The sequence below is a fragment of the Polypterus senegalus genome, chromosome 3 (genome assembly GCF_016835505.1).
Source record: "Polypterus senegalus isolate Bchr_013 chromosome 3, ASM1683550v1, whole genome shotgun sequence".
NCBI lineage: Eukaryota > Metazoa > Chordata > Cladistia > Polypteriformes > Polypteridae > Polypterus > Polypterus senegalus.
Window position 1 is genome coordinate 132,805,995 of NC_053156.1, and position 26,007 is coordinate 132,832,001.

The 26,007-nt window shown below is 38.5% G+C and overlaps 1 protein-coding gene across 1 annotated transcript in view; it reads right to left on the reverse strand.

Annotated features, from left to right (window-relative positions):
• Nucleotides 1-13,618, reverse strand: part of LOC120525557 (histone deacetylase 2) — a 67,795-nt gene extending 54,177 nt beyond the window's left edge. Inside the window, exon 1 of the mRNA XM_039747953.1 lies at nt 13,470-13,618. Coding sequence (XP_039603887.1) covers nt 13,470-13,524 — 55 coding nt within the window. The 5' untranslated portion in view covers nt 13,525-13,618. The remainder of the gene's footprint in view (nt 1-13,469) is intronic.
• Nucleotides 13,619-26,007: the final 12,389 nt, after the last annotated feature.

Here is a 26,007-nt window from a genome sequence, read left to right on the forward strand (position 1 = left end):
ATTAATCATGTGGGGGCACAGTGGCATGGAGGTTGCACTGCTGCCTAGCAGCAAGGGGTCCCGGGTGTTCCCTGCCTGTTTTTCTGGTTTACTCGGCGTGCTTCAGTTTCCTTTCAAAGTCAGGTAGGATGTGGGGTTTTGTGATGTTAAATTGACCCTGCTAGTGTGTATGTGTGTGCTCGTATTCACCTTGCGATGAGCTGTCACCCTGTTCAGGATCTGTTCCTGCCTCGCGCACGATGCTTGCTGGGATGGGGGCAACCCTAAATGGATGGCATAATTAAACATGTATAACTAAGAATGTTTTTAAAGTTAGTCTCCATGGTTTAAGTTTATAACTAGTTTAAATTTTACAAAGACATTTATCGTGCAATTGGTTAAGTGGAGAAAGAAAAAGGAAGGATAGGAGCTGAGGGTTTGGTACATCATTATTCTGGGAAAGTGCCTTTTCCGTTTATATTGTAGACCGAGTTTTCCAGAAATATTTAGCAAAAAAAAAAAAAAAATGCATACATCTTGCACATTTTCAGCATGAGTGGATAATGGATATCTGGATTATGTAACACTAGCCATGTGAATATTTTCTTTTTTCCCCCCCACCTTGGATGTTTTTAATGAGAATATACAGTACAGTGATCCCTCGCTATAATCGCGCTTCGACTTTCGTGGCTTCACTCCATCGCAGATTTTAAATGTAAGCATATCTAAATATATATCACAGATTTTTCGCTGGTTTGCGGATTTCTGCGGACAATGTTTTTTTTAATTTATGGTACATGCTTCCTCAGTTTGTTTGCCCAGTTGATTTCATACAAGGGATGCAATTGGTGGATGGCTTATAAGCTACCCAATCAGAGCATGTATTACATATTAAATAAAACTCCTCAATAATATACGATATGCTTCCCGCGCGGTGCTTGTTTGCTTTTCTCTGTCTCTCTCACTTTCTCACTTTCTCTGACATTCTCTGTGCGTGACGGAGGGGGTGTGAGCAGAGGGGCTGTTTGCACAGAGGCTGTTTGCCTAGAGGATACGGACGCTCCTCTAAAAAAATGCTGCTTTATCACGGCATACTTAAAAGCCCAAAAGCACGTATTGATTTTTGATTGTTTACTTTACTCTCTCTCTCTCTGACATTCTCTGCTCCTGACACGCATTCTTTGAAGAGGAAGATATGTTTGTACTCAATTGTGAGAAAGAACTGTCATCTCCGTCTTGTCATGGAGCACAGTTTAAACTTTTGACTAAAGGGTGTTATTTCATGTCTAGAGTGCTCTAATAATGTTAACAGTGTGGGAGAGTTTATAAGGGCTTAAAATATATAAAAATAACCATACAAACATGTGGTTTCTACTTCGCGGATTTTCATCTATCGCGGGGGGTTCTGGAACGAAACCCCCGCGATCGAGGAGGGATTACTGTATATATTTTTTGTTAGGCACATGAACTTTTTAGAAATTAAGCACTGTTTCAGATAAGCACATTACAGAAAATCAACAAGACAACTTGTAATTATGAGAAACATTTAATTTTCATCAATGCTGTCAAATATTTTCTGTACATATTTTATTGGTTTTAAGAGAATTTTATTATAGTATATTTATGGTCACTGCACAATAAGCCTACAGAATTTCATTCAGCCAATAAAAAAATTAACAGGTAACCCCTGTGGTCTATAGTTTAATTATAAAAATGCAAAAGTTAACAGTTTAATATAGAAAAATAAGGCTTTTCCACATCTGGTTATGCAGGAGCTTGGTATCAATGTTTATTGAGAATATAATTAAATAAAAAATTGGAACCGACAACTGAATGAACCTTATTGGCGCCCACAGCCTCTGCGAAGAACAGCAGCAACAAACACCTGTTGGGCTCACATCTGCCCCCCTTTGGTGCAGCACGGTACTGCCTGCCTCACCTTGTCCCTTTTCACTGTGGTTTTATGTCCGATCAGCAAGACTAAATAGGTCATACACATTCATTAAAGATATTAGCCAGACTGTGGAAAGTCATGGTGTATAATAAACATGTCTGCAACCATTATATTGGCGACATACAGAGAGACAGCAACAGGCATGCACCAATTGCATGTATCAACCCAGTGTGCAGAAAGAGCACAGTACGAAGTGAGGTTCGTCGCTGCCACACCTCATGTTCCTCCTCTGTATTTGAACAGAAGATGCACAAATTCAGCGATTTTGACTATAAAAATGGTCAAAATTATTGAAATCATACAAAAAACAAATTTATAGCGCAGACCAACGGGAAAATGTATTTTATGTTATTATAATTAGTTTTTTTACTATTCATAATGACATAATACCCTGACCAGACTTCCCTGGTTCTCAGATAAGAAACTGTGAAGTGTCTCAAAAACTTCAGTGGTCCTTATTGATACGATTTCAAAAAAATCTAATTTCTTGATCACAGACTTCATTTTGTAATTTGTCCTTTATTTGGTGTTTTCCGCCATTACCAATATTATTTTCACGTAACTCCACCACAGGTTGTGAACTGCTGCATTCCCAATGCAAGACTCACTGCAGTCCCAGACCTAAGCAACTGCTACACTAATGGGGATTTCCTGTGCCATTTTTTTTGTTTGCTTTTGGGGTAATCACAGCCTCCATTGACTCCCAAGGTAAAGAGACTGAGCGAAGAGTTTGGGTGTCTGGACTTGCGAGTGTCCTGGATAAAAATAAGATCCAGGCCTTTAATGACCTCTTGGGCACAGCCATCAGCAGTGTCTGTCTGCAGAGAATGTGTGGACCTTGTCAAGAGGTTTACTTACCTTAGTAGTGACATTCATGTCTCTGGTGACTCTTCCTATGAAGTCAGTAGACAGATTGGGGAAGCATAGGGGGGGTCATGAGGTCACTGGAAAGGGGTGTGTGGTGCTTCCGATATCTATGCAAAAGGACGATGGTCCAAGTCTTTAGAGTCCAGGTGCTTCCTGTCTTGCTATATGGTTGAGAGACATGGACGCTATCCAGTGACCCAAGACGAAGACTGGACTTCTTTGGTACTGTGTCTCTCCAGAAAATCCTTGGGTACCATTCGTTTCACTTTGTGTTGAGTGAGAGGTTGCTGATGGAGTCCCGAATGAGGCACATTACCTGCACTGTGGGGGAGCGTCAGTTACAGCACTGCGGCTATGTAGCATGATTCTCAGAGGGTGATCCAGGTCTTAAGATCCTCATTGTTGGGGACCCAAGTGGCTCAACCAGGCCAAGGGGTCACCTATGTAACACCTGGCTGCCACAGATAAAGGGTCATTTCCGGAGGGTGGGACTGGACCACGTTTCTGCCTGGGGTGTTGTCAACCGGAATCCCGCGTTTTCATCGTGTAGTGGGTGCGGCAACACACTGTACCAATGCATGCTCCACAACTTGAACTTGACTTGGAGTATAAGCTGACCACAAATGAGTGAATATATCAATTTTGATGGTTTTCCTACATTTGAAAGCTACTTGAATTTGTACTACAAATATATAAAGAAAGTTTTTTTCTATTTGCGAAAATCTATACAAAGGAAAGGATACAGTATAGACATTTTTTTGCAATTTTATTTTGCAGTGATACCTACCTTATTTATTTGGAATTAACCAAAGAATTTACTTTGTGCTCTCTTTTAAAACTGGGAAGCTTTTAGATTTTAGAATTAAGATTTTATTTTATATATTTGGAGTTGACCAACAAATTTAGTGTTCTCTCCTGTAAAACTTGAAAGCATTTGACTGGTCAGAATTGAGACTTTATTTTGTATTACCTATTTATTTGGAATTGACCAAAGAAGGAAAACATCTTATCTCTTTAATGTCTCATGTTTGTCATACCTCAACAGAATGGAACAATTTAAAAAAATGCACACATTGTGTTATATGCAGGTGCATTCGAAGACTTAGTTAGCTGATTTGAAAGATGAAACTTTTTTTTTGTTACTTCAAGAGACCTGTTATCACGTTTTAATTATTAAATATATTTAGAACATTGAGTTGTATCCAAAAACAGGAATAACTGAATGCAATTAAATGCTTTAGTGGACTACATTACATACTTGCCTTTAAGGCACACTTCGCTAGGGCTGCAACGATTAGTCGACGTAATCAATGACGTCAACTACAAAAAATTGCAGACACAAATTTTTTATTGTCGACGCGTCATAAACAAAACCTTCAATAGAGGCTCAGGTCACGACACGACTATAGCCAGTTGCAGCTTCAAATGAATATACATCACTGATTATACTCGGCTCCAGCATGCTGGCAAACTGCATTGGGAACCAACTATAGCCGGTTCCGGCTGTTTAAGGGTTAAGTGAATATAATTCCAGTTATGTTTGCTAATGTGTTTGGCGTTATAGTAAATGAGTGAATAGGAGTAGCCGAGCCATCCTAGTTTTTTTTTTTCTTCTTCGTATAATATTTGAGTTCATATGAATAGTAAACCATCTCTCAGGTTAGGTAACTTGTGTTTTGGAGCATATAAGTAATTAGCTTGTTACATATTTTAGTCCGTTATTTTTTTATTTTCACATAATATAGAACATGATGTGGTAAATTACAACACTTTTCTTTAGAGTGTGATGATTAAAACATCTCTCTCTATTGCTCTTTATGTTTCAGTGGTACTAAGCAAAAGGAGTGTAGACGGGTTTATCCTGAAGAGAGGCTCTTGCACTGCCCAAATGGCAAAGTGTTTACAGAAAGCATCCTGAACATGATTGTCAATGACAAGCGACCTATATCTATGGTTGAAGATCAGGGCTTCAAACAGATGATCAACACATTACATCCAGGCTACACCCTTCAGAACTCATTTTACAAAGCTCATTGAGAGAAAGTATGAATCTGTTATTACTCAGATGAAAACTGTTCTTAAAATCAGTCAAGAACAAGATTGCCCTGACAGCTGATGCCTGGACCAGTGTTGCCACAGAGGCTTATCTTGGTATCACTTGCTACTTTATAAGTGATGATTGGAAGCTCATTAGCATCAGCCTCACAATCATGCCATTAGAAGAACGAAACACTGGGACAAACATCGGTGCATGGATTGAGCAGGCAGTTAAAAAGTTTGAGATCCTCCAAGCAAAACTGTGGCGGTTTTTCATGACAATGGCTCCAATGTTGCCCTAGCTGCTAACATCTTGCAGGAAAAACATGAGTGGATATCCGTCCACTGTGCAAGCCACACTTTGCAGTTGGTGATCAATAAAGCACTGAAACACCCTCAGATCAATAAAACACTTGGAGCAGTAAGGTGTCTTGCAGAGCATTTTAAACAAAGTAAACGGGCTTCAAGCAAGCTGAAGACCAAACAAAAACAGTTGGAGACCCAGGAGCACAAACTTGTCCAAGATGTCTCTACCACTTATGATAACTCGACTCCTGGAACAAAGATGGTCACTGACTGCAACTCTGTCTGACCCAACAATAACACAAAGAGGGAAAAAACACTTAGACCTCAAAGCTGATCAGTGGATCATTTTAGAGGAGCTGGCTAAAGCTCTCCAGGAGTTTGAAAGTGCTACAGAATACTTGAGTGGGGAAAGCTATGCGACTGTCTCGGCTCTGCCTCCACTGGTCAAAGGGCTTCTGAATTATGATACAGCTGCTGTAGAGGAGATCACTGAACGTTGGTCAAGAGACGTCACCTTAAAAGATGATGATACAAACAAACTGATCATTGCAACTGCACTAGACTCGCGTTTCGAAAGCTGAAATTCCTGAAACCAGAAGAGAGGTTCAGTGTTCAAAACAAAATACAGGCTCTGGCCCTCCAGTCCATGAATGGAAGTATTACTCAAAACAACCAGCTTGCCACGGGGCACGAAGAAGCAACAGGACCAGATGATAAGGGTGCTTTAACTTCAGCTGAGAGAACTTCAAATAGATCTCTACTAGCTCAACAGACAGCAACAATGAGAACACTGAAGAAGATGCTCATGAACAACTGATCACTAATGATGCAAGATTTATGCATTGAAATAAGAATAGTACATATTAAACACGTCAACATTTCAGATGTAGCCAACTGGCTAATTTTTATCTGTTATCCCATGCCAGGTGTTGATGTTCTTTGGCGAGTAGCTCATCTCGAAGACAGAAAATCCTCGTTCTTGGTGGAAGGTGAATGAGGCAAAGTATCTCACACTTCTCAGCAGCTGGGAACATTGTCTCAAAGAAGACAGCCAGACTTGCACCAGAGCATGTCGAAATGCTCACGTTCCTGCACTGCAATCAGGAATATATGAACTGAATCTTTTATAAACTGCACATTATTGTTTTATTTGAATTGAAGCTTTATTTAAAATTTTGGACTTTAAGACACACCAGTGGCCATTTTTGGTTAAGTTAAATACACTTTTTTTGTTTAAAGACTATGTGCACTTTAGATTGTATTGTTTAATGTATTTCTTTTTTATTGTGATGGTCACACTAATATAAAAACATATTTTCAAATTCATATATTTCACTGGTGGTTATTTTAATTTGATTATTATTAATTTTTTTTATTAATTTTATTGCAATCCATACAAAGCAATCAAGTTTTTACAAAAAGAAAAATTGAGTTAAGAACAGATCGATCCCCACCCCTGAGAGAGAGAGCAAGCCAAACGGCGTAACATTTAAGGCTTGTAAACATACCTAAATTAATAAATGATTATTATTAATTTTAATCGTGTTATTGCAGAGACATCAGGGTGACATTCACAGGTGGACAGATGTGAGCAGATAAGGTATGACATACACTGGAGCCCAGAACAGGATGTACAACCAAAGGTCGCAGGCATCAAAATAGTCAGGTATGAAATAATCATGACTAATAGAAAAAAAAAATTGAAAGATTAGTCGACTACCAAAATAATCATTAGTGGCAGCCCTACACTTTACAATATCATGTAGTTCATAAACTAGACCAAACAGGCTTATATTGCTCCAACAGCTTTCACAAACTGAAGAGCCCAGCTCAAAGGATAGAAAAATTTCATTGATTGATGACATACTGTCAGCTGTTGGTTGTGGAGGCTATGACTTGTTGGTTGAAATATCTAAACGTACACTGTTGACACTGAAGTGTCTCTTTTAAATGGTTTAATTGAAAAGCAGAAATATGGCACTTTTCATTGCTATTAAAAAGAAAGGAAACCAACCTTTGTTTCCTGCAGTGGAGGCTCACAGTTATAGAATAAGACAAAAGTCAGGTAGGGACCTCAGATTAAAAGGTTAACCTGGAAAGGGATTAGCAGCAGGACAATCATTAGAGGGTGCATAACTGTAGGCCCAAAAGCAGAATAGTGTAGGCTTAATAATCAAGTTTTATTAATGACAGAAATTTACAATTCAAAATTACAAAAAGCCTGATTATAAAAATGGTTTGCAAAAACAGATTTATAAAATACAGCTGTACTGTATATTATTTCTGGAGTAACAAAATGCCAAATTATTATGAAGTATCAATTATTCTATTACCTCTGAATGTCAACTTTTATCTTCAAATAGGACATTTTAATAATATATTTGAACTATATTCTAACAGTAGCATTTGATTAGACACTTCTAGCAGCTACAATACATAAATGTATGTAGTCAATTACCTTTGATCTATCCCAGGTTTGTTACTATGCATATTACTCTTCATCAGTCTTTACATTTACCAGAAATGTGGGAAGGAAAACAGTTATACCATTACACCTTTTTTTTTTGGTTTTATTTCGCCTTATACAATTTCTTGTATTAGGAATTTGTTAGTTTTCGCATACCCCTTGGGGTCAGAGCGCAGGGCCAGCCATTGTACAACGCCCCTGGAGCAATTGAAGGTTAAGGGCCTTGCTCAAGTGCCCAGCAGAGTAGAATCTCATTTGGCAGTGACAGGGATTCAAACTGGCAACCTTCGGGATACCAGCGCAGATCCTTAACCACCACACTGCCCAAATCCTTAAAATGCCACATACTTGGTGCGGTTAATGCACCCCGGACACCAAATACTTTTTAGCTGCAATTTTTAAGAAGACGTCACAATTCACCAAGAAAAAGAGAAATTTTAATGGAATGCTTTTTTCATGCAAAGAGCATCACAATTACTGCAACAATGATAGTTTTTACAGTTTATTGGCAGTATGTAAAATTATTAAAAAAAAAAAAAACTACTGCAACAATCTATTATTATATGTACAAGGTGCAACTGATGCCATTGATGAAATTCAGTAAATCACCGAACTAAACTGTATGCAAGTATACAGAGGCCACCTGATGCTTGCAGACTAGTCTAGTGCAGCAGGTGAATCCCAGGCACAGTAATGTTGATTCGCTAGGGGGTGGCAGTGGTCATGAGCTGGCTGCTAAACGAACATACGGCACTGACTAATCAGCTCCGGTGTGCTGGCAAATTGCACTGGGGACCGACTATAGCTGGTTGCAGCGTTCCGTGAATGTATGTTGCTGAATACACTCAGCTCCTGCATGCTAGCAAATTGCACTGGGAATGGACTATTAGCCTGTTGCAGCGTTCAACGAATGTATGCTCATTCCGAGTCAAAATATAGGAGCAGGGTGGAAATGCGAAAGTTACGGACTAGTTGGCTACTGCACTTCAAATCGCTTTTATACAGTCTGGTGGAAGATGCGATTATGTGCAATTAAGGCTGCAGCAAACCTCATGTAGCCAGTAAAATAGACTTCGTGACAGGATTAACCAATTTCAAACATGAGAATCTAACAGCACACCTAAGACAGCAAATGACACAAAAATGATAATGCAAAAAGATACAAACTGTCAGTTAAAAGAAACTCTGCATAATACATATTGAAGGGTGAACTAATTTTTAACACAAATTAGACCACTTGTATTGCTACAAAAGGAAAGTAGTCTTGACATATCCCCAATATATGATGATAATGTTCATTATACTGAACTAATTTCAAACATTACTGTAGACTGGGGGGGGGCTAATAAAGTCGCGATGGTGTAACAGATTCTTCTGTGTGGAATATTGTGGTGGTCAGATATTTACATGATGCTTTGCCGGTAATACTTTACTTCTCTTTCACAGAGGCTGAAAAAAAAAGTAATAATTTAAATTACGTTTCACTTTGAAGTATGTGTTTAGTGGGATTCTGAATACATAGTGAAAAATATTGTTTTTAAGTGTGTGTGTGTGTGTGTGTGTGTTCATTGAACAAACAAAGTCAGAATTGCTAGTGTTATATTTCCATTTATTTTCAATGTATTATTATATAAATGTTGTATAAAAGCATATATTTGGTTTAAAACATCTACTAGATCATGTAAAAAATAAATTGAAAATTGTATGCACATTTGTTTATTTGGTGAAAAGTTCCATTTCACAAATTTTGTGTTCAATTTCCAATGAACTTTGTTACAATCCAACAGATCAATTAATTGACAAAATAATCACATTAATCAGTTATCAAAATAATTAGTTGCTGCCCTAATAATATGGAAGGGCTGCCATGGGTCCTTTAAATGTTTTTGTGTATACAGCTTTTAGGAGGAATGATTAAAGATTAATTAATTAGTAAGAGACCAATATGAATGCATGTGGGGGGGGCTTGGACTTTAAATACATTATTTTTTCTATGTTAATATGCAAATCATGGAAAACTTAGGTAGTATTTAATACTGTATATTAAATATGATGCACAATTAAATTTGAATACATTCAATGCACTACATAATGTTGGTTTCAAAAACAATACAATCGTAACAGGGCACAACCCCCTATAATACATGCCAAGGGAGGCAGTCTACTGTAGATAAACCAAGGGAAAAAGTATACCTCAAATTTGCATTAAAGTGGGCACAGATAATGAATTATTTTTTGCACAGATATCCCTAAATTTCTTTAGTATCTAACAATGCAGTGATGCACCTATCACAAACATGGTTTGGATGTTTATGAAAGGTGCCTGCTTTGCACTGGATGATACCAGAATCTGTTTCAATATCCTGCACTTATCAAATTGAACGCACAAGTACAAAAATGGATACAGATATGTGATGTGCACTTCATTATTGCACAAAAATTTTAATAAAAATATAAACAGCTGAATTTAAGTATTACCCCGTTCTAAACTGCTTACACAATACTTAACCAGAAACCAGCGGAGATCAGGAAAAGCCATAACAATCGTGTTACTATACACTTCTATATTATACAACAATAAAACAAAATTAAATATGGCAAATGTTACTTGGTGACCTATAAAATATTACCAATATAGTGGCAAAGCACGGCAATGGATAACAGTACTCTCTCACAGAACTAGTGTCCAGGGTTTAACTCCCACACCTGGATTCTAGCCATATAGAGAGCCATAATTTCTCCCCATGTTTGTATGCATTTTCCTTCGAGTGATATGGATTTTTTCCCATATCTATTATGATTAAGAACATTAAGAAATTAAGATACACTTAACTGATGACTGCAAATTGGCTCCTGTGCAAGTATAAGTGTGTGCACGAGTGGATTCTGTGATGGATGGGTAACCTGTCCAGGTCAATTTCCCATCAAAAATTAAAAGAATTAAGCCACTTTAGGAATGCTATATCATTATTACGACCAAAAACCCTCTTTATGGGCCATATACAATATCGTGAGCATTACAATACATAAAATTTTAATGATGTGTGTGTACAAGGATAAATGATTTACTTCACTCATTAACAATTATTTTATGTTATTATCCATTAACATGTATTAAACTTCTATGCTCCATGGAACAGAAACTTATTTCAGCAGCACACGAGTCCAATACAGCATATACACGCCTCCACAATACCAACCAAATAAATAAAAACAATTGACAAGAGACACCAATCTGCAAAAATATCATAAATATTGCACCTAGCACACAGTCTCTTTTCATGGTACTAATGCAGATAATACATAGAGGAAAACAACTAAATATTTCCCCTACAGTTGTTTTAGAAGAAATCAATTTGGTTTACAAAAAAATGTCTGTTTGAAAATCCTCTCCATATAAACTTAAAAATTGCAATTGTATACAGATTTACAATTGCTACATGCTAAATTTAACACATTAAATAAAAAATACTCACTGATGCATGTGTAAAGGTGAAGGCACCCATTACGTTTATCCCTCAGAAACGTTTTAAGTTCTCAAAGCTTGCCAAGGAAAACTAACTCTTACAAAGAGGGCTAGAAATGTCATCTAACAAATTTCCATCTAGAGGTTTCCACTACCAGAAACATCATTGAGAAACTGACGTTAACTGAAACTGGTGAGGTCCAGACACAAGCATAAAAAAAAAATGTTGGCTAGAAATGCAAGTAAACTGATTAACTGTGACAGATATACCACTGCAAAGGAGAACAGTTGGTGAATGTGGATAGTGTTGCTTGTTAGAAGAAAACCACTCCTATGTACTCATAAAGGTCATCCATCTGAAGCATGCAAAATGCATACACAAGACAGTTTTTTTTAATGAAACAAAGTGCAGAGAACCAATGAAAAAAAAATTGAGACCACTACACAAAACAAAGCCAAAGGTGAAGTATTTATAGGAAATAACACTAAGTGTTAAGCATGCTGGTGTAGCCAATATGCTTAGGGGTCAAATGGCATCCATTGCTAAAATAAATATTATGAGGGAGAAAGTGTGAATCCTGATTCATGTGAAACTGTTTATGCTGATGTCCAAGAGTCAAAAAAAGTGTATTAAGATAGGGGGAACATTTTAGTAAAACAACAGTAAGCAATATAACTTAAAAATCATCAGTGAAGTACTAACAGAAATAAAGTTTTGGATTTGCCTTGACCTGCGGTGGGTTGGCACCCTGCCCAGGATTGGTTCCTGCCTTGTGCCCTGTGTTGGCTGGGATTGGCTCCAGCAGAACCCTGTGACCCTGTATTCAGATTCAGCGGGTTAGAAAATGATTGGATGGATTTGCCTTGACAGTACCAACACTTCGATATTACTGAATATTTACAGTAATATCTCAAATAGGCAGTGCACACAAAACCACCCATGCATATTTTTGAGCTAGATATGTCTTGCAAACATAAACAGTCATAACCAAGGAACAAAACGATGCTTTATCTACTACAACAAACTTGTTAGTTATTTAAAAAGTTGTTAACTAACTCAAAAAGTACTGAAACTCTTGCAAGTGTCACTTTAGCTGTTGCATTTTCCCAAAAGTTTCAGTTAATTAAATAGTAACTGGCCGTTAAAATGTCATATTTGCATCCCAATGGCAGAATTTACCATGAAACTTTTGCATAATGATGAAAGTTCTCTCTTAAGACTGTTTAAGAATATATAAATAGTTACGAGTCTGATTCATCCATCAATACATTCGTGGTGGGGTGGTGTGATCAGAGCTTTGGACTCAAAACACGGGGTTGGGGTTGAAACCTCGTACGACAATAAGCAAGACACTTCACCTGCCTGTGCTCCTACCGGAAAAGCAAAAGAAGTGCACCCAATTGAATCTCAAATGTTCTAAGTTGCTTTGAATAGATTAAATGTACATTAATTCTTTTACTCAACCTGAAGCATCCAAGTTAAAAAATTAGTAAAAATGCAGATATTTTAGCGTTAGCAAGATAACTACTTATACAAAAAAGGAAACCAATGCATCATTGTGCATAATTCTTAGTAATATGACGCTATTCGTGAACATCCGTAAGTTTGAAAATAAAAAAAATAAATAATAAGACTGCTCTTAAAAAGTCAAAGCGAGTGGAGACCCCCCCCCCAAAAAAAACTTATGATTCGGCATGTCCGCGTGGGTCACTGAACACGGAATGTTTACAATAAAAATACACATTAAAAGAAAAAATATATATACATAGACCAAAAGTTTCGCCACATCCACAAACAAATGAAATATATGAACATACTGCTAGATATAAATAAGTCTATCTGGGTTAAGTATTCAGTACTGGGGCGTTTACTATTTATGCCGCCAGTCGGCTGGTGCACGATACAGATGTAATTTACCTGGACAATGTAAATTAACAAAAAATAGACCATTCATTAAAAGATGCGTTAAAAATAGTTTATTTGTAGAAAGGATATCAGCATCAGTTAACACTTGTAACCTTACAGTGTAGTTTTTCAAACCCTGGCCTTCCAACTACTCATATTTTTACAGATCCGCAGGGACAAATGCAAAGCAAACACGAAAGCCGCGCAGCGTCGAAAGTCTTCCTCAGTTTAGCACCAACGAGTGAAGGTTCACCTCAAGGGATATATAAGTTAAGCGTAAAAGGATACAAAACGCTAAAGTTGTAAACAATGCATAACCGTTGCAAGGACCCTGGCGGAGCAATTAAAAACATAAATATGCCGTTTTGTTTCTATGCATCCTCCTCTTCCTCAGCACCTTCATCTTCTTCACCCGCTCAAATCCATAAACGGGTTATCATGAGGAGGAAAGAGCGTACCAATTGACAAAAAAAAAGATTTAACTTACCATCATAATAATAGCAGACCTTCTTCTTTATTCCGGACTGAATCGTGTATGCCATACTATGATTTCTCAAAGTATCGAACAAATAAAAAAGAACCAGAACCGGCCTCCAAAGCGGAGCACAACGCGGAAAGGGAGAAAAGAAAGCAGAAAGGGTGCGCGAGCGGGTCAGCACAACTGACCTCGCGGAGCAGGGGGATACACTGAATACAGACGCAAATTTACACCACCGCAGTAAATGTCCTCGACTGACTTTATGATTCGCAAAAATTCCACAAATTCTATACACCTTTTGTCCTCACCAATGTTCGTGATAATAGGCACTAATTAGCTGGCTTTCGCTCTACCAGTAAGTCACCCCCCCATAACCTGAATTACTTGGTATAATCTATGATGTTGAAGTTTAGTTGAAACATACTACGAGGGTTCCCAAACTTTCCAGGGCTCCATTCAATTTGTTAATGTTTAACTTAATCCTAAAAAATATTTTGTTAAAAATAAAAAATCATTATCATATCATAATCATACATTAAAATCTACACAAATAACGAATAATGTAAATACTTGTTGATTGTTGAAAGTTACTGAATGTATTTATTTATTCTCATAATATAAAAGAGTTAATGCGGAGTATGTTGCAGTGGAAGTAATACGTTTACCAAAGCCGTCAATATGCATTGAGGCAGAGATGGAATATGAGCTTGTTGCAGTATGAACTCTCACATATGTTGTATTAAGTATTCCTGGGGCTTGGAAAATTTTGTTTTTAGTTTTTAGATAAATAATTAGGCCTATGTTAGTTCTTTAAAACGGGAGTAGAAAAGCTGGATATGCAAGCAGTAACGTGATTGTTCCATTTACTTATTCGGTTGACTCCATTATCCAAGGCGACTTACATTTATGATACAATTGGTTACATTTCTTTTTTGTTTTTTTCAGTGGGAGCACTGGCGGGTAAAGTGACTTGGTCATGGTCACACAGTGTCTGTAGTAGGATCTGAACCCACAAACCCAACGTTTAAAATCCAAAGCCTTAACTAGTACACCACACACGTATAACCTTCATTCATTAAACTTTTGTGAATTTCCCCTTGGGATTAATAAAGTATCTATCTATTTTATCAATCCATTCATTTCTTAACCATCCTCTCCAAATTAGTGACTATCTCATGATCACACAGAGTCAGTAGTAGAATTTGAACCCACAACCTCAGGGTTTGAAGTCCAAAGCCTTAACCACTATGCCACACTTGTAATCTTTTAATCATGCACTTGTACAAACTTCATACCTATTAAACCATTCATCCATTTCTTAACCACCCTCTCCAAATTAGCTTAGGTGCTGATTTCAGGAGCATCATAGACATGGCAGATGGTCAATGCAATGTACTTACAGTAGTTTAATTTATTGGGACCAAATTACAGTCATCTATCTGTAAAGGTGCTATATAAATAAAATGTATTATTATTATTATATGTTTTTTATTATTATAATCATGCATATCTTTGGAATATGGCAGCAAAAAGGAGTACCCATGTAGTCTTAAAGAGAACAAGCAAAGTTAACACAGGCCCCATCCAGGAACTAGGTTTCAAGCCCAAGACTCTGAAACTGAATTGATCAATATGTGTTCCATTAAATTTTTGATACTGTACATAATAAACAAATAAACAAGCAAAAAAACTTTCATAGACTTCAAACCTGGAAATGTATTTGTATGCTATTGTTAAAGCAATTACAGGAATGGGGCAGTGAGCACTAGCATGCAGTCATCTTTTTAGGGAGATATGGTGTAATGTGGCCACTGTGTTGGAAGTCCACTATTTTCAGTCTGCTTCTGTACCTGTTTTCATCACGCTGATTGTAAAGATGATATATAATGATACAAAAAATATATATAACAACTGTTTCTAGCTCCTCCATCCTGCAAATTAGATAGATAGATAGATAGATAGATAGATAGATAGATAGATGCCAAGAAGCTCAAGCACCCCCAATGAACCCAATGTTCTTTTGTAACATAATTTCTAGAAAAGCTTTGTTGCTTTGAAAAAAAGTCTTTCCATTCAACTATTGGGAAAGACACCTCTTGTCTGCTGGCATTACACTTTGTTAACCCGTTTGTTTTGGTCTCCTGTATTACCCTTAGTTGAGACTCAAGCAATATTAGATCACAACATTTAGTCAATAGAGAAGAACATTTCGATTCACTTTAGCAATTTGTGATAGTTATTTTTTATTATTATAGAAAAGTGAATTGATTAATTTTATTCTTTCAATTATGTTGCTGACTCATCACCAGTGTGATCTAACTTGTCAGCGCCCCAGTGATCAACTCTGCTTTTACTAGTCTCACTGTACATACTCCCAAAAGGTCATATTATTTCTAAAGTAAATTATCATACCTATGTGAACAACTGTCAGCTATACATACTGTATCTATAGTGACATTTGACCTCAAGTCCTCCATATTATTACAGAATTGGTAAGCAGTAATTGCCTTATACTAAACAAGAAAAAATATAAGCACTAGTTATTGACTGTGGTAAAAAAGTGAAGATCTTCAGAAAAAAACTTTATCAGTTGGCTTTGTGAATCAAGCATGAAGGCACACACACACACACAGGAACCCACACACCAGGGACAATTCAGAATCACCAATGCACCTAACCTGTACCCAGAGGAAACCCATGCAGACATGGGGAGAACATACAAGCTCCACCGTGCCACCCCATCATTGTAGATTTAGATCTAAATTTTAAAGCACATGTTAACCATATTACTAAGGTCAGTCATTTTCATTTTCCCTCCCTGGATATTCGATCAATAGCATATGTTATCATATTGGACAGTGACCTTTTCCATTAAACTGTCAAACTGCCTATAGTTTACAGCAGTTTATGCTTAATTTAATTAGTGACCATTCTATTTTTACTTATTAATTATTTTTGTAATTGTAATCTTTCTTTTACACTGTAAAGCACTCTGAGGTATACGTTTTGCATTGAAAAGTACTAATAATTAAATGTTGTTGCTTTTGTAACAGACCATATTTAAACATGAGCACAAGGCTTTTCAATTTCTGACTTCCGGATGAAAACCAGATTAAAATGTTCATAGCTGGAGTTATTCCTATGGTAAGATTAAAGCTATAGGAGGAATTTCCCTTAAACATTACAATAAATTGTACATTTGAAAATTGTCCATAGTTCAGATGTAAATCTGAACATTTCCATAAATGTGTAACAACAGAAATTCTACTGTTGTAACTAAGGACTAGGCAAGTTCTTTTTTAAAAAGTCTAGCTTGAAATGGATATGAGTGAGTAGTGGTTGGTTTTATTTTTGCTGTCAATTGAAGAATTTGCTTTGTTGTCAAACTTAAATAGTATTCGATATGGAAGATTAATTTGCAGTCTGCAGTTGGTTGCTACCTAGTTTACTATTCAGAGGTTTAAGGCTGGCTAGTTGAAGGTATTTCGGTGTCCTGGAACTACAACTTTGATATGATTCCAAGAACAGCAGAAACCTAGCATATCTGATACTGTATATACGGATTTAGCAAAGATTTTCTCTGAGCACTCTGGAGTTCTTCAAAATTGTGCAATCAGTTTACTCAGCACAAGTCATTATTTACACGAGTGCCTTTACAAGATAGGTTCTTTCTTACTTTTCCATGTAAGATAGGCTCAAATGCTCAATGACGTTGAGATGAAAAACACTGCCATAGAAATGGTAGATGCATAAACAGTATTTGATATCTTTAGATCAAGTGAGTCTCAGTAACCCAGCCACAGGGGGTGCACAAACCAGTGTGTTTCTTTGTGCCGGTCCCAAGTCTGGATAAATGGGAAGGGTTACGTCAGTAAGGGCATCTGCTGTAAAATTTCGCCAAATCAATATACGGACAACAATACAAATTTCCATACCAGATCGGTGGAGCCCCGGGTTAACAACGACCGCAACCAGTACTGTTAGCCAACAGGGTGCTGGCGGAAATTGGGCTACTGTTGGTTGAAGAAGAAGAAGGAGAAGAAGAGGGGGGAGATGTGTCCGGAGGCAGGAGGAGAGGAGGAAAGTAAAGAGAGTGGAGCAGAGGGTAGGAACTTTGAATGTTGGCAGTATGACTGGTAAGGGGAGAGAGTTAGCAGATATGATGGAGAGAAGGAAGTTTGATATATTGTGCGTGCAAGAGACTAAATGGAAGGGGAGTAAGGCCAGGTGGATTGGAGGTGGATTCAAATTGTTCTATCATGGTGTGGATGGGAGGAGAAATGGGATAGGAGTTATTCTGAAGGAACATTATGTCAAGAGTGTTTTGGAGGTGAAAGAGAGTCAGGCAGAGTAATGATTATGAAGCTGGAAATTGGAGGTGTGATGATTGTTGTTAGTGCATATGCACTGCAAGTTGGGTGTGCAATGGGTGAAAAAAAAGATATTTGGAGTGAGTTGGATGAAATGATGAACAGTGTACCCAAGGGACAGAAAGTGGTGACTGGAGCAGATTTCAATGGGCATGTTGGTGAAGGGAACAGTGGAGACGAGGAGGTGATGGGTAGGTATGGTGTCAAGGAGAGGAATGAAGAAGGTCAGCTGATAGTGTATTTTGCCAAAAGGATGGACATGGCTGTGGTGAATACGTATTTTAAGAAGAGGGAGGAACATGGGGCTACTTACAAGAGTGGAGGAAGATGCACACAGGTAGATTACATCATATGCAGAAAAGTCAATCTGAAGGATACTGAAGACTGCAAAGTGGTGGCAGGGGAAAGTGTAGTTAAGCAGCATAGGATGGTTGGTCTGTATAATGACGTTGGAGATCAAGAAGAGGAAGAGAGTGAATCAGGAAGGGCAACAGATTAGCAAGGAGAAAGTAAGGACAGCTATGAAGAGGATGTAAAATGGAAAGGCCGTTGGTCCAGATGACATACCTGGAAGCATGGAGATGTTCAGAAGAGATGGCAGTGGAGTTTTTAAACAGATTGTTTAATGGAATCTTGGAAAGTGAGAGGATGCCTGAGGAGTGGAGAAAAAGTGTACTGGTGCCGATATTTAAGAATGAGGGGGATGTGCAGGACTGCAGTAACTACAGGGGAATCAAATTGATAAGCCACAGCATGAAGTTATGGGAAAGAGTAGTGGAAGCTAGTTTAAGAAGAAGCACTGACCAGAAAGCAGCAGACAGAGCTGGAGGTATCAGAGTTAAAGATGCTAAGATTTGCACTGGGTGTGGCAAGGATTGCTAGGATTAGAAATGAGTACATTAGAGGGTCAGCTCAAGTTGTACAGTTGATAGACAAAGTCAGAGAGGTGAGATTGCATTGGTTTGGACATGTTCAGAGGAGAGATGCTGGGTATATTGGGAGAAGGATGCTAAGGATAGAACTGCCAGGGAAGAGAAAAAGAGGAAGGCCTAAGTGAAGGTTTATGGATGTGGTGAGAGAGGACATGCAGGTGATGGGTGTAACAGAACAAGATGCAGAGGACAGAAAGATATGGAAAAAGATGATCCACTGTGGCAACCCCTAATGGGAGCAGCCGAAAGAAGAAGAAAGAAGAAGATCAAGTGAGTCTCATTGTTCAATCTTTCATCCAAATGTTGGCATACAATACTGTATATTTGAAATATATTTAATTTCTGTACAGCATTCACTGACGCTGCACAGGATCTTCTTTGATTGCTGACAGTAATTTTTACTTTATTCTGAATGCATACTCCTCTACCAAACTCTCCATTACAATCTGGCTTCAGATATCCACTTTGAGGCCCAATCATATAATATTAAGTAATGAAAGTCTGTGCAGTTAAGTGACTTCCTTATAGGGATGGAGTGAGCTAGTGGTCCCATGTGAACTAACTATGAAATACAAGTACACCCATCTATGAAGGACTGAAGCATTTCTAAGGTATTAGGCAGAAAATCATGAACAGAACAGGCAAAATGATCAGTCTTTCAAAAATGTTTTTTGTGGCAAAACTAAAACACTACTTAAGACAAATAATTGCTGAAAAACCTATATCATGATTAGATGCATTTTTTTTATTATGCATGAAGAAGAAGCCTGAGCTGCCTTGAGAGCATATGTATCGTATGTAATCTTTTTAGTTTACAAGTAAAATATGTCATTTTGCTTGATTTCTTATTGCATAGTTTGGATAACAAATGTATAATGCCATCATCCTTATAAAACAGAGGTGGCTAACTTATACACTGACACCTGTACAATGATAACCACATGCCTAGCCATCTGTATAACAAAACTGGAAGCAAGTGACATAATAGCACATGGCAACTAGAATACAATATATAAATAACAATCAAATATAATATAAAAACTGGTCCCTCAAAAAATATCAGAAGTAGAATAAATAATGTTCCAATAATGTATCTTACTCCATCACTTTTGTGGTATCCAGTCAAGTTGTTTATACAGTTAAACCCCATTACTAAATGCTCTTTGACATTCTTTATACTTCCTTCTTACTTCAGCTAGTCCAACAGTTTAACTGTGTAAAGAACAGACATACACAAACAACATTTCAGCTTCACATATAAGATTATAAAAGCATTAAATATATTTTGCAATTCTTTACTCAAAATGACTTGCTTTAAAGATAAGAATATATTACATATTTAAAATAAGTGTACAAAACCACATATCAGACAAATAAGAAATAATCAGGAATCAGTTTAACTGGTTATAAAGTACAACGTCATGCTAATATATTAATAATACTATGAGATATGAGGAAAGAAAAAAAACAACTTTATTTTATAGCATTCTTGTTGACTGAGGGTCCATGGTTGTTCCTGAGAGGTGAAGTCAGTTTTGTTGACCTGGGCCTACTGATCACACTCCGTCTTCGGAATATTGTAGAATTGTATATGCATGTGTTGAAGTATATATAAATAAGTCTTTTGTTTTATCAGTAACTAGCGATCCTTAGGTTCTCAGTCACTCTGAATCCTCTTTCAGTACACAGGAACAGAAATCTGGCAGTGGGGACAAGTGACAAAGCAGGATGATGAGAAAGAAAAAAGCACCCAAAATTTGGAAAAGTGTGTAATGATCCACAGTAAATACATGTATAGAGGAAATATGAATTACCAAATCAGCATGTGTGATATGGGTACACACTTGAAATATCCTCACTCCACATCAAGACATTGTATGTTTAAACTATGCATTATATATAACTTAGCAAGTGGTATGAAATCAAATGTAAACAGTACATCAAGTACTTTTGTATTTGTTGTTAAACAAAATAGAGTTCTGAATTTTAATATATTCATGTTTATAATGGCATTGAAAAATTACTTTGACATGCAATGAGAAGTCAAGCAAAATGACACCTTTTATTGGCTAACTAAAAAGATTACAATATGCAAGCTTCCGAGACAACTCAGGCCCCTCATATTGTAATCTTTTTAGTTAGCTAATAAAATGTATCATTTTGCTTAACTTCTCACTACTTCAACATGCAAGTAAGAATTTCACTGCACTCTGTACTCTGTACATGTTACAGTACTACTACTACTTCTACTACAAGTAGTATGTTTTCTGCTGAGACTTAAGGGGTATGCTTTATGCTAGTTGAAAGACCATTTACAGTTTATAATGTGTGTGTGGCTAAAGAAAAAGAGGGATGAGAAGGATGGAAAGTCAGTTTATTTAATAAAAGGTGAGTTTAAAAATCTTGTTACTTGGTCAGTGCTGATAAATTTACAGTAGAAGTTAATCCATTTTTTGCTACTATTACTGATGATGTAATGAATATTCAATAGAGAAAATACTCAGACTAAAGTGTGTTTTTCCAAATCAGAATATCACTATAGAACTCAGTTGTTTTGTATCTTCTTCTTTCGTCTACTCCCATTAGGGGTCACCACAGCGGATCATCTTTTTCCATATCTACCTGTCCTCTGTATCTTGCTCTGTCACACCCATCACCAGCATGTCCTCGCTCACCACATCCATAAACCTCCTCTTAGGCCTTCCTCTTTTCCTTTTGCCTGGCAGCTCCAACCCTAGCATCCTTCTCCCAGTTTACCCAGTATCTCTCCTCTGCAACTGTCCAAACCAATGCAATCTCGCCTGTCTGGCTTTGTCTCCAAACCATTCAACCTGAGCTGACCCTCTAATGTACTCATTTCTAATCCTGTCCTATCATCACACCCAATGCAAATCTTAACATCTTTAACTGTGCCACATCCAGCTCTGTCTCCTGTTTTCTGGTCAGTGCCACTGTCTCTAATCCATATAACATAGCTGGTCTCACTACCATCTTGTAGACCTTCCCTTTCACTCTTGCTGTTACCCGTCTGTCACAAATCACTCCTGGCAATCTTCTCCACTCCACCCTGCCTGCAAATTCTTCTTCCACACTCCCCATTACTCTGTACTGCTGATCCCAAGTATTTAAGCTCATCCACCTCACTCTACTCCCTGCATCCTCACCATTCCTCTGACCTTCCTCTCATTCACACATGTGTATTCTCTCTTGATCTTACTGACCTTCATTCCTCCCCTCTCTAGAGCATATCTCCACCTCTCCGGGGTCACCTCAACCTTCTTGCTTCTCTCGTTACAGATCACAGTGTCATCTGCAAACATCATAGTCTACGAGGATTCATGTCTAATTTCTTCTGTCAACTTGTCCATTACCATTGCAAATAAGAATGGGCTCCGATCCAATCCCTGATATAATCCCACCTCAACATTAAACATCACACTTCCCTTGTACATATCCTGTACAACTCTTACATACTTCTATGCCACTCCCGACTTCCTCATAAAATACCACAGCTCCTTTCTAGGCACCCTGTCATATGCTTTCTCCAGGTCCACAAAGACACAATGCATCTCCTTTTGGCCTTCTCTATACTTCACCATGGACATATTCAAAGCAAACATCACATTTGTAGTACTCTTTCACAGCATGAAACCATACTGCTGTTTGCTGATCATCATCTCCTTTCTTATCCAAGCTTCCACTACTCTTTCCCACACCTTCAGGTTGTGGCTGATCAATTTTATCCCTCTGTAGTTATTACATCTTGGCACCTTATTCTCAACCTTATTCTTAAAAATCAATACTTGTACACTTCTTCTCCACTCCACAGGCATCCTCTCACTTTCCAAGATTGCATTAAACAATCTGGTTAAAAAGTTCACTACCATCTCTCCTAAACACCTCCATGCTTCCACATATACAATATATCATCTCGTCCAAAAGCCATTACATTCTTCATCCTCTTCATAGCTGTCCTTACTTCCTCCTTGCTAATCCATTGCACTTTCTGGTTCAATACCTCCACATCATCCATACTTCTCTCTCTCTCATTCTTTTCATTCATCAGCCTCTCAAAGTACTTTCCATCTGCTCAACACACTGTCCTCGCTTGTGAGTATGTTTCCATCATTATTCTTTATCACCCTAACATGCTGCTCATCTTTTCCAAGTTTGTGAAAGGTGCTGTATAGACGTCCGACCCGACACAGATTGGACATAGAGGCACACGTAAAAAATAAAGCTACTATTTATTTTTCTTCAGCTGGAGGGCACGTCTTCCTCGTGTCCCGAGCCACAGCACAGTACCAAAACCACCAAACAAATACAAATAACACACTGTTTCTTCCTCCACTTCTCCAAGGCAGCTTTGTCCTCGACCTCCGACTCTGGTGCCTTGATTAGTGGCTGCAGGCTTCTTTTATAGACCACCGGAAGTGCTCCAGGTGGTAATGGCCCTAATTATCTTGCACTTCTGGGTGTGGCTGCATTACTGCTCACACAGGCTCAGGAAGCCTTGCAGCATCCCTGGTGGTGGCCACAGATCCCAACGGGGATGAGCTCCAGTGTAACATAATTTTGGCCCTGATGCAGCCCAGAGGGGCATCCCATGGCTGCCCCTGGATCTAGTGCAAAGGGGTGCCCTGGCCAGGCATTGGTCCCAGCCATCCGCCATAGTCCCTCTGTCTGGTCCTCGCCACGTCTCTTTTCACCTTACTCCTTAACTCTTTGTACTCATGTCTACTTTCTTCATCTCGCTGACTATCCCACTTATTTTTCACTAACCTCTTCATCTGTATACTCTGCTGTACTTCCCCATTCTACCACCAGGTTTCTTTGTCCTCCTTTCCTCTGTCCAGATGTCATACCAAGCACCCTCCTAGCTGTCTCTCTTACCACTTGTGCTGTAATTGTTCAGCTACTGTATCTTGTAACTTTTCACTGCTACCTAGTTCTTGTCTTACGTAGTTCTATCCACCTTATCCTTGGCTCTGCCCTCACTCTCCTCCTCTTCTTGCTCTCCAACATCATCCTACAGACCACCATCCTATGCTGCCACATTAAACTTGCCCTGCCACCACTTTGCAGTCTCCAATCTCCTTCAGACTGACCACCTGCAAAGGATATAATCCATCTGTATGCATCTTCCTCTACTCCTCCCTCTTCTTAAAATATGTATTCACCACAGCCATGTCCATCCTTTGCAAAAAATCCACTACCATCTGGCCTTCTGAATTTCTCTCCTTGACACCATACCTACCCATCACCTCCTCATTCCCTCTGTTCCCTTCACCAACATGTCTAATGACATCCGCTCCAATTATCACACTCTTTCTCCCTTGGGTACACTCTCCACCATTTTATCCAGCTCACTCCAAAAATATTCTTTCTCATGAATCACATATATGCACTAATAACATTCATCATCACACCTTCAATTTTCAGCTTCATAATCAACAGTCTTTCCAACAATCTTTTCACCTCCATAACGCTCTTGACATACTGCTCCTTCAGGATAACCCCTACCCATTTCACCTCTCATCCACACCATGGAAGAACAATTTGAACCCAAACACTCCTTTAACCTTCCTCCTCTCCTCCTTCCTCCATACATGTCTTCCCCCTCTGCTTCTCCTTCGGCCAACCGTAATTCAATTTCCCCCTCTACCCTATTGGCTAACAGTACTGCTGGCGACTGTTGTTAACCCGGGCCTCAATTGATCAATATAGAAATCTGTATTGTTGTCTGCATATTGATCTGTCCATTCCTGATGTAACCCTCCCCATTTATCCAGGCTTGGGACCGAAACAAAGAAACACATTGGTCTGTGCATCCCCCATGGTTGGATCCCCTGTGGCTGGGTTTACACCCCCTGTGCCAGGGTTTGCATCCCCTGTAGCTGGGATAACAACTCAGTTGTTCTGTATAATCAGTATTATATAGACAAATTCCAAAGTATACTCTGCAGCCACTCAGTTAGATACTGTAACCCTGCTTGTTAATAAAAATAGAGGTCTGGCTTTGTCAACCATTTTGCTGCAGCTCAGTTTATTGTATGCAGACAATAGACACATCAAGAGGTTTAATTGTAGTTAGACTAATATTAAAATGTCATGTTTTTTCGTGTCATACCTGGCTATAGCACCTCAGAAAACAGCTATCATAGTCTCTACAGTTTACAGAAAATATTAATAAGAGAGATCAAAAGGGAACAACCAGATTTATTGAAACTAACCAAAAGTCCACAATTATTTAAATAAAAGCTCTTCATAACAGCGGTGGATAGTTGAGCCTCTTCCAACACATTAGGCCAGGTTTATACTTCACGCAACGCATGCTCCAACGGATGCTTTTGCTACGCAAGCGTTTTACTGTTTATACTTGTATGCATACTTTACGTAAATCTGGAAGAATCCACCAGGTGGCAGTGCAAGATATTATGAGAACAGGTTTGGCTTTGCTGTGTTATGAATTGCCTGGAACACCCATTAAATTCCGATGACACCTTGCCACAATATCTCTGAAAAGAATGTTTAATGATTAAATCCATCAATCCAGGGATGTGTCCATTCCACCTAGCATTGGGCACGAGGCAGAAACAATCCCATCACAAGGTGAATACCAGCACACACACACACTAGTGTAATTTTAGCGTTACCAAATCTGCATATCTTTGGAAGGAAACCGGAGCACTCTGTGGAAACCCAGCAGGAAAATATGAAAACTCCAGGCAGGGAATGCCAGTGACGTGACTCCCTGTGAGACAGCAATGCAACCGCTCCGCTACCGTGTCACCCCCATATGTGTAATTATTAACACTATTCATAACTTAAATGAAATTAACGATTGATCTCTAAAATGGGGGCAGCACGGTGGCGCAGTGGTAGCGCTGCTGCCTCGCAGTTAGAGACCCGGTTCGCTTCCCGGGTCCTCCCTGCGTGGAATTTGCATGTTCTCCCCGTGTCTGCGTGGGTTTCCTCCCACAATCCAAAGACATGCAGGTTAGGTGGAATGGCGATTCTAAATTTGCCCGTTTGTGTGTGTCCTGTGGTGGGTTGGCACCCTGCCCAGGATTGGTTCCTGCCTTGTGCCCTGTGTTGGCTGGGATTGGCTCCAGCAGACCCCCATGACCCTGTATTCGGATTCAGCGGGTTAGAAAATGGATGGATGGATCTCTAAAATGTAACAAACATACTTTAATGCATTTCATCATGAAAGTGATATCAAGTATAAATCTAAGGATTATA